Here is a 9,847-nt window from a genome sequence, read left to right on the forward strand (position 1 = left end):
CTGGTCCCATGACTAAATTCCCAAACATGTTTAAAAGAAATGGATTATGATAACGATTCGAATTGTATGGTTCACCTTGAGCCAAAAAGTCTCATTCTTTTAGCACTTGATCATTTAGTCTTGGTGCTCTAGTTGCAAAGAGGAAGTTCCATCAACTCCTGATTTTGTGTTTGCTGCTGGTGTGAAAAAAGCATTAGAATTGGAGGCAGTTGTATACATCATTTACCAATACCACCATGACTCAATTCTACATCTCCTCCCAGCTAGAAAGAATCCATCCTTTAGTCTTCTGCTTGCTGAGTGACCTTTAGAGTATGTTTATTTCATTAAAAACATTTTGTTAAAAACAGAAAGGTTATATTAACTGATAAACACGTCAAAATAACCAATAATAACATTATTTTAGAGTTGTCTACTTATCGTCCATTTGTCAGAGAACCAATAGTGTCTTCTGAGTAGTCCATAGAAGGATCTAAACCTATGGAGAAAGAAGAATTTGGAGATGATGGCTCAGGAAATTGTACAGTATCCTCCATCATTTGCACCACTTTCCCCATTGATGGCCTTGCATGTGCATCGTGCTGAATGCACCACAATGCAACTTTAAGCAGCCTCTTGAATTGCATGAAATCCACTTCCTCCCCAACAAGCTTCTTGTCAACAATGCTTTCCATATCTCCAGCCTGATACATGTTGTAAGCCCAGTCCGAGAGACACCATCGGCTGTTTTCTGAGTTTATGGCAGATATCGTCATGATGTACTTCTCTCTGCCACTTATAATCTCGAGCAAAACCATTCCAAAACTGTAGACATCCACTTTGGTTGTGATTGGAAGGTTGCTGATCCACTCAGGCGCAAGGTATCCTCTGGTTCCACGAACAGTTGTGACACTCAATGCCCTCTCCCGTTTCATTAGCTTGGCCAAACCAAAATCCGCTACCTTTGGACAGAAGCTCTCGTCAAGCAGGATGTTTTGAGGCTTGATATCACAGTGGAGAATGCATTCCTGACATTCATCATGAAGGTATGTTATCCCTCTTGCAATCCCCAAAGCAATGCTGAATCGGTTGGCCCAGCTGCAAAAGTGCTTTGCATCATCCAAAAAAAGTAACTTCTCTAGTGAACCATTAGGCATGTACTCATAAACCAGGAGCTTTCGATTGTCCTCATAGCAATACCCCAACAGCCGGACGAGGTTGATGTGGTGAATCTTGCCGAGGGTCTCCACTTCAGTTTGGAATTGTTTATCAGCTTGCATGGCCATTTCCAGTTCCTTGACTGCAACAAGGGTGCCATTTAGAAGCCGCCCCTTGTAGACCGTCCCAAATCCTCCCGATCCAAGCTTGTCACAGAAGTTGTCTGTGAAAGTTTGCAGCTGCTGATACGTGAACCTTGCAGGCCCACTGCTGAAATCGAGATCCATCATGTTGTTACGTGCTCTAGCGCTTATGGTCCAGCAGAGCCCCACAACCAAGAGGAACACCACCAACACAAGTGTTGTAATGAATAGAGCAACTCGAGGAGCGTCTCTGAAAAATGGCCGATGGATCACCAGCCACTGGAAACCAGGAACGACAGTGGCATTTGCATTTGTCACGTATATGTTTGCATCTGGACTTTTTCCTGGATCTTTGGCAGAAAGCTTCAAGAAGAAAACGTTGTCCACGTCCAGGGACTGCTTGCCATTGAATAAACCCGAGGGATCTAAACCCTTGAGCCAGCATATTCCAGCGCCAGCCATTTGGAAAGCAGCTCCGAGACACTCGCACTCCCTAAGGCATCTTTGGATACAATCCTCCTGGGATGACGGAGTTGGCAGCGGGTCACTATTGTAGTCATTGTATTTGAAGTCCGTGCGTACAAGTTGGATCAGTTTGAAGTTTCTTGGATCTGTTGAGTTTTGGCCTGTGGGACACTTGGCCAATGGAGTGTTGTAAGCACAATCCTGTGATGAATCGGACGCATTTGTGGGGTGAAATCCCGGAGGACAGGTGCAAGTTGCAGTCGGCCGGTACGTGCAAATCCCGAATCGCCCACATTTTCCAAAGATGTTGCACTCGAGAAGAACAGCTTGCCAAGTTATGATCCATCGTTTGTTAATCTCATCAAGAGTGTAGATTCTCAAGTTGCCATCATCGTCCACGGTCAGCCTCCGGGTTAGACCAACTTTAGGATAATCAAGCGCATACCTCTGTGCTGTGTCATATACTTTGACAGGGTTTTTCCAGGAGCTGCCGCTCCCATCAAAGAAAGAAAGCATCCCACTAGTGCTGAAGTTGAGACGAGGACTGACTACAGAATTGGCAGAATTGGATTGATTTTCATTCTCTATCCTCCAGTATGGTTCAAGCCAATATCCCTGGTAATAGAGTGCAACTTTACTCCCATCCATCTGAAGGAAATATTTTCGGTTATTGGAGACAAGCTGGGTGATTCCAATGAGCTGCTGATCAGGAAGAATGGTGTCCGTGGGGCGGTCAAATGACTGCCAAGCAGGCACTCCGTTGCTTGCTAGCAGCTCTAAGTTGCCATTCTCCTGAAGTAAAGCTTTTGTAACTGAGAGAGTTGTTGTAGAAGTTCCCCAGACAATTCCAGCAGCTTTGGAAGTGAGAATCAGCCGACCATCGGTCTGGAAAGCGAGCTGGTCGCATTTGATAAGCCCGATTGGAGAACCTCCAGTGTCATTAGACATTGCGCTCCAGATGACTGTGTTGGGCATTTTGGTGTACCATATTGAGAAACTATAGAGGGAAGATTTGGAGTCGAGATGCCTAAAGCCTGCACAAAAGGTGGCCTTGAGAGATGTAATCCATGGTTGGAGGTCTTCGCCTCTCACAATTGTGGTTGTTCCAGGACTTCCACCATCAGCTGCCACGAAAGTTAAAATGAAGGAACACAACATGAGAATCCTAAAATAGAGAAACATCAAGAGCAATTGCTATTTACTAAATGAACAGGGAGACACCAAAGTGAAATGCCTGCATTGTTTTTATAGCTGAAAGTTTTCTTCCCTGAAAGCTAAAAGTCATTCATTAGCTGGTCTCACCCGGATTATTTTGCGTCAGTCGTAGCCACTTGTGTATCCAGAAGTCTTTCAGGGAAAGACTTGAAAAGTCATAGTCTAGCATTAATGTTTGTAAAAGGACCCAGCATACATTAGTTTAGTCTAAAGCATCCTTTTATATTTAAAAGAGTAAGGGTGAGATTTTTTTCCTTTGTGTGTGGTTCAAATGAAAGACACGTAAAAAATGGTTACAATGGTTAACAAAAAATAGTTAAGGAAGCGAGTGCATTGGGAATTTGCTCTTTTGCTGGAAGCATTTATGGATTCTATGTTAGAGATTGCTAGGTCTCATTGTTTTACCATCTTAATATATGAATTATTGCTCACTAGAATCAGTTTTATCATGTGCAATTGACTTGTAAGGTTCGACTCTTCTATTTTTATTATTTTTCTGCACAAGAAAGCAGTGATGGCAAAGTGTGGGTGCAAGGGCTCATAGAAGGTGAGTATACAGGTTTGAGCATCAAGGAGAGGTTATGTGGATTGGATGTTGTCAGATGAAACGTTCACACATGTGAGAACTTGTTCCTTCTTTTTGTTTATTCTCACAATCTTTCCATTCCAAAAGCTAAGTATTACCTTCTCAAGCTGAGGGCGAGACTGATAATTATGTGAAGATTAACCTGTGGGAATGCGAACCTCAAGTGGTAAGAAATTCATCCCGTGGTATTGTAGCTCTTAATGTTAATCTGCAGAACTGACATTTTCCAATGTTTGAGGAATACAATCACTTGCAATGTGAAAAGGAAGAAGAGAAGCGACGGATGTGGGTAAGCATTTGCTTTCCTACAGTTACATCTATGCGAAAAAAATCGTTTTCTGGCTGGCAAGATCACAAGCGCATCCAGGAGCAACTAATCACTAAGCAAGAAGCTACATCCAAGTCCTATCAAGCCCAACAACAAAAAGACTGCGGGTCTAGGCACAAGGCGAACAGTGCCGCCAGCGGCAACATACCGGCCAACGGCCGTCTATCCATGGGAGGAGGAGGAAGAGCCGGACATGCAACACCAGCTCCAAAGCTCGAGGATAACAACACAGGGGGTCTGTCAGTGAGATCGCTTCTGCCACCCCCGATTATTGCCTACAGGTGCCTATCTTCTGAGCTTCCAGCCGACCAGAAGCCATTGACGCCATGTGTCACAGCAGCAGGCTTCCACGAGAATCATCAACTCCGCAGACAGCTTTGCCAGTCCAGTGAAGTCGACTTCTCTATCTCTATATGTCAAGCACAACAACACTAGCATCGTGAATAACAGCGCAAATAGTTACACTAGCAAGATAATAGCAGCACCACTTTATGCAAAAACTGCGAGCTGCAAAAGAGGAGGTCACTCCAGTCGCCTCTAAGCAGCCCGATCAAGGGAAGTTTTCCTTTTAAGTATTGTCAGTGCCTCTAGGTCTTTCATATGCATGGAAATTGATGTGCTCTACACTCTTCCCTCGCAACAGTGACCCATAGAGATCTATACTTCCAAGAGCCTCTGTCAGCTTCCACTTGTTGCTAGACTTCAGTGCTAGCATACAATCCAGTCCTGTAGCCTGGCAGTGCAATGTTAGTGGTACTCTGTTGTATACATTGGAACCACATTCTAACTCTTATATACAATAACAGTAAATAGTATATATTAAGATAGTACTGATTTCATATTGGAGGTCTGATATTGCTCTCTCTGCTCTACAGGTGACAAGCCAATTGCTGAGAAGCCTGCTGGACTTCATGCATCACGTCGCAAGCCTCGGGCTGGGACTCGTGAGATTAGACATTTGCCAGGAGTCCGAGAGGCATACAGATGTTATGGACGCCATCAGAAATCATCTCGGCCTGGGTAACTACAGAAGCTAGCGAGCAACGAAGAGGCAAGAATGACTGCTCACAGAGCTCCGCAGCAAGAGATCACTCTTTGGTGCTGATCTTCATATGACTGAAAAGGTCCAGGATGTGCTAGGCACATTCTACGTTATATCCGATTTGCCACCCGACTGCTTTGGAGCCTACGTGAAGTGATGCATGAAGTCCAGCAGGCTTCTCAGCAATTGGATGATTTCTGATGGCGTCCATAACATCGTCCAATGTTTTCACAGTTGAGCTTTTGCAACAAGAGTGTCGGGTGAGCAAGCCACTGCGGGTGTTGAGAAGCTCGCGGATTTAGAAGAAGCTCTAGCAGCCATGGATCGCCTCTTTTTGATCAACTGGTATCGTAGTCACAGCAATGGGAAGCAGGGGTTACTCCAACTCTGGAAAAGATACAGGGAGATTATGTGCTGCTTGGCAACAGTTCCAGACGCAGGGGAAAAAAAAGAGAGAAGTTTTATCAAGGCCTTTCCGATGTAATTGCCTTGGATGATTGGATGTGCCATCTTGCAAATCATGGATTGTTTTCTTCTCCTCAATCGCTTCTTCCCTCAGATGGACAAGCTTATGGCGGCTGAGGGTAAGATGAGAACAAGCAATATGTACTTACCCAGATTCTTTAGTGTAGTTAAGGTTACAGGGTGATGCTGCTGGCTACGATCTTGTAGTGGTGGATGCCATGCACAAAGAAAATTTTGCAAGTTCTCATGCAAGGCAAATTGTGGGGCAGAGTAGAATCGAATCAGTTCGATGGGGTTTGCTAGGGTGACTGCTGTCAATGGCCAATACATCATTGGAGTATGCTCTATGACCAATACAGAACAAATTTTCAATTATAATCCTGTGCAGGGAAGGAGGTGAAGTTTGCTCTTTTCCTCTTTATGATTGTGCAAGAATGACTCATTGTCTTACAGAGAAAAGAGGAGTACAATAATTCATTGTGTTTATGTGGAAGCCAGTATTGTCATGGGAGCTATCTTAATCTTGGAGTGGAGATTCACAAGATGTTATCAAGGAGTGGCATCATCCGGTATGTGTTACTTCTGACAAAGTTGGAGCTTGAAGAGATGAGACGGGGTGTTAGATCTTGCCTACTAAACGGTCAGTTGGAAATATGGCCTGACTGGTATGTTCTAAGGTTTAAACTTGGATGCCAACTCACATTTTTATAGGTGGAGTTTATGAATCTGGATACTGCCTCCAAGAAGAGGGAAAAAGATGCCAATTTCTCTTATGGAGTTGACACCAAGAACTAGGTTTGAAATTACATCAAAGGAGACTTTAAGAGTTTGTAACCCATACAGGCCGAGGGTCAAACATTGCTATCATGCTTGACAGGGTAAATGTTCCTTTTTTTTCTTTTTCTATTTTTAATTTTCTGTATTCTTCTTTTGGTGATGGAGTTTTCTTCTGCTGGTTTCAAGTGTATCCTACAGCAATTGTTCATAGATTCTTGGGAGGCATCACCACTTTGAAAAAGTTTGACTATAAGGGACTCATTTCACAACTGTGGAGTGGAGAGAACTTGATTGTGAACAAGCTCCTTAGCTATATGATGACACACATCCTGCTGGATAGACTGGCTCAGCAGGTTCAAGAGCATGTGCCAGATGAAAGGGACAATGGGGAAGTCTCCAGGAGCAGACCTGGTTCATATGTACACATATACTTAGTGCTTCTTTATGTGAATGGTATGTGTTGCTATGGTTAGTGTTCATCATTTCATCACACATATTTTATTGGAGGAATAAGGCACCTTTGAGTCCTCCAGTAGAAATAAGCTCCCTGGATCTTGGCAAGCATGTCATTCTACCTCTAGGAGCAACTTCCAAGTGCTTAATATGGCTTGGAGGCAGTGTCGATTGTAGTTGTGGAAGAAAATAGTTCTACAGAAACGCTACAAAGAATCGATTGTAGTTCTCAGATTCTACAGACTTCTAGAGTTCCATCAAATATTGGTGAGAAAAGAGATTTACAATCCACACTTCATGATGATGTTCTCTAGACCTCCTTTCAAGGCATCTAGCAAGCTGGCTAGAAATCTGTGTTGGCACTGTAAAAAAGAGTCCTTCCACTTTCAGACTAGAAGGAAAACTTTCCCACTCTCAAAATGCAAATTCTTGCACTACATCGTAATGTCAAGTTGTAGTTTTAACTGGCTTTCAATATGCTTATGAAAGCATTGGCTTTGTCAATGCTCCTGTCAATTGTGCTAGCAGCGATGGTGAAAATCCAGGGTGCAGCATTGATCACCTGCATCGTCCAGATACCAAAGTTTCCAGCCCCGGCCGCCACCGCGACGCCCTTCTCCACCGCGTGGTAAGCTCCGATCGCCAACCCATCCAAGCTATACTTCACCGCGGGTCCTCCGATGGAGACGGATATCACGTCCACTCCATCGCCCACCGCGGCGTCATACCCCGCGAGGATGTCCGATTCTTCGCAGCCAATCCCCCAGCAAACCTTGTAGATGGCGAGGCGTGCGAGAGGCACGCCATGGTATCCTCCTTATTTAAAGTTGCTATTTTTGGCATTGATGCATTATAATATCCTATAATGCTTGATATGGATGGCTAGGATCATTGGCAAAACGTTGGCCCCATTTGAATTCTGCCTCTTTGTAGTCTTTAGGGTAAAACCACTGGTTCCCATTATTTCATGCCAAGAACGACAGCTTTTAGAACGAGCTAAGATGCATTGTTCTTCTTTGAAGATCTATCTACTGTTTTTATTTCCTCATTCCCAATCTGTTGTCGTGGAGATTGATTTGCTATAGTTTTATTGCTTTCAAAGGTTTTATTGAGTAGCAATATTACATATCTGAATGAAAAGAAGAGAGGAAAAACTGAAAGAAGATGAGTTACAGGTGAAGGATAAAAGAAGACAGCAGAGATCTGATGGCCTTTTGCGAGATCTGTCAGCTAATCACATTTTCAAGAAATTGGGGTGAAAATATTTTCCTCAAAAGATTCAAGAGGATAAGTCTCTTCTTTGTGGCTGAGATCCAGGAACAAACCTTGGAGATTTCTGATGGCCGAACGGTGTCCACACCTTAGACTTGCCTCTCCTAGTGTAAATTGACTTATCACAAGGAGTGAATCCTGCTTTGAAGTCACTGCCTCTACTGGATGAAACTCAAACATGAGAAGACACTGAAAAGGTAGGCTTGCCAAGTACATTGTAGAGGTTGTTTGTAAGTCCCAAATGTTTCTCATCATAGGTCTTTGGAGGACATGCATAAATTTTTATGACCATGAACCAAACCATGAGAACAGCAGCATTATCAAGAAGAGTTACAGTCCAGCATTTAATTTGCCTCACTTCTGGCACAAGACAATAAAGTTGTTAACAATTCCTCTTCGCTTTTTTTTATAGATAAGTTCTGTTTGCAAAGCAATGCAAAGCATTAAGAGCTTGCTGGAAACTATGATTATTTACTAAATTTCCAAGAAGGCATGAGATTCATGCTGATTACATCAAGTAACAATCAGGTAAGCCTTTAGTGTTATTGCTCATGGGTCATGATCTCCCTTATCTTGAGTTTAGAGAAGCCTGCAAGCATCACCAGATTGTGAGAACTCAGCCAACTATGTATGTCTTTGGAGACTGCCATTATAAGTACTTTTTCTTTAAATTTTATATAATCTGCACTGCTATAGTTTTTGTGAATGACATTTTCAAGACCCCAGGTTCCTCCTTTTCCTCCATCTTTCTGAAAATCAATGCAGACAATTTCAAGATTGGCAAGGTGCTGGAATCGATAGTAAAGCTTGCCATTGTGTAGCTGCGTGTTCTTCTCCAGGACAATATGTTCTTCTCTAGAAGGTTTTTCATGCTCAAAGGGCGATGCAACGCTTTTGGTGGTAGGCATTCGTGTATGCAACTAGACAACACACTCTATGTTTGCCACTAGCAATATAACCCATTGTGCTTTAGATTGAAGGCTGCAAAGTAAACTCGTCTTACCAATATGGCTGCTTGGCCACTTCTCATGGAAAATATATGCTTATGAAAAGTTTTCTTTCCTTACATGTAGTAAAGAATAAAGTATTGTTACTATTGGTGTTTGGGAGTAGCTAAAGTATTATAAGGTATTGGGAATTTTTTATTTTATTTGGACAATACTCTAAAGCTCTATTCACGGGGTGGTGCAGTTATAGAAACCTAGTAACACTTGAATTATTGTTTGTCTTTTAAAATTAACAGTTTCTGCCAGGTAAGTCTATAAGATATTCATAATGCCAAAGATATCTGGAAAGATTAGACTTAAAGAAATTTTCTCCTTACAATTTTAATTAAAAACTATTCACTCCAGAAAGAGGGAAATTAATTATAGATTAAAATTTAAAAAGAGTTATATATTTTCAAACGAAGATACACATTATCATGGATTATGATGTTAGATTGATAAACTTGGTCTCATCTACAATTATACAAAATATCTATTACACATTACCTTCAATCTATCAATTGCCTATAAAATGTAAGAATACAAGGACATAAGTTTGAAACTTGATATATTCTAAACATTACATATAACTAGTTTATAAATTTGGATAAAAGAGATTTTAAGCTTGGTTTAAAGTTATAAAAACACTATCTACATGTAAAAAAGCTGATTATATACTTCTTGAATTTATTTAATGATAACTCTTGAAATTGACTCCATATTTATTTTCATATTAGATTTAAATTCTAGAATTTAGATTAGCATTTCAAAGGTAGCAATTAGGAGCGAATGGTTCTCCTTGGCAGTGGTAGTGGACTATAAGTCTCTCTTGGGAGTGATCTCTTCTCTACATGAACACTGTGTGTATGTTATTTTAACAATTATAATGTTGTGCAAGAACTACAAGAAAAAGGTAAAGCTGTAATTTAGGCTTTTTTCACTAGGCTCTAAGTGATTTCTAAATCAAAGCATGTGATA

General features: G+C 41.8%; 1 protein-coding gene across 1 annotated transcript; it reads right to left on the reverse strand.

Moving 5' to 3' along the window:
• Nucleotides 1–416: 416 nt before the first annotated feature.
• On the reverse strand, nucleotides 417–2,720 carry LOC112345818 (G-type lectin S-receptor-like serine/threonine-protein kinase At1g34300). The gene has a single exon (XM_024673321.1). It carries the CDS (start codon nucleotides 2,718–2,720, stop codon nucleotides 417–419), a length of 2,304 nt encoding a protein of 767 aa, XP_024529089.1.
• Between the last annotated feature and the right edge of the window lie 7,127 nt (nucleotides 2,721–9,847).

Source organism: Selaginella moellendorffii, unplaced genomic scaffold (genome assembly GCF_000143415.4).
Source record: "Selaginella moellendorffii unplaced genomic scaffold, v1.0 SELMOscaffold_10, whole genome shotgun sequence".
In the NCBI taxonomy this organism is placed as follows: domain Eukaryota; kingdom Viridiplantae; phylum Streptophyta; class Lycopodiopsida; order Selaginellales; family Selaginellaceae; genus Selaginella; species Selaginella moellendorffii.

Bases quoted from the DNA above. Each gene is read 5' to 3' on its own strand.
- LOC112345818 (XM_024673321.1), bottom strand. From the start codon at position 2,720: ATGCCCAACACAGTCATCTGGAGCGCAATGTCTAATGACACTGGAGGT.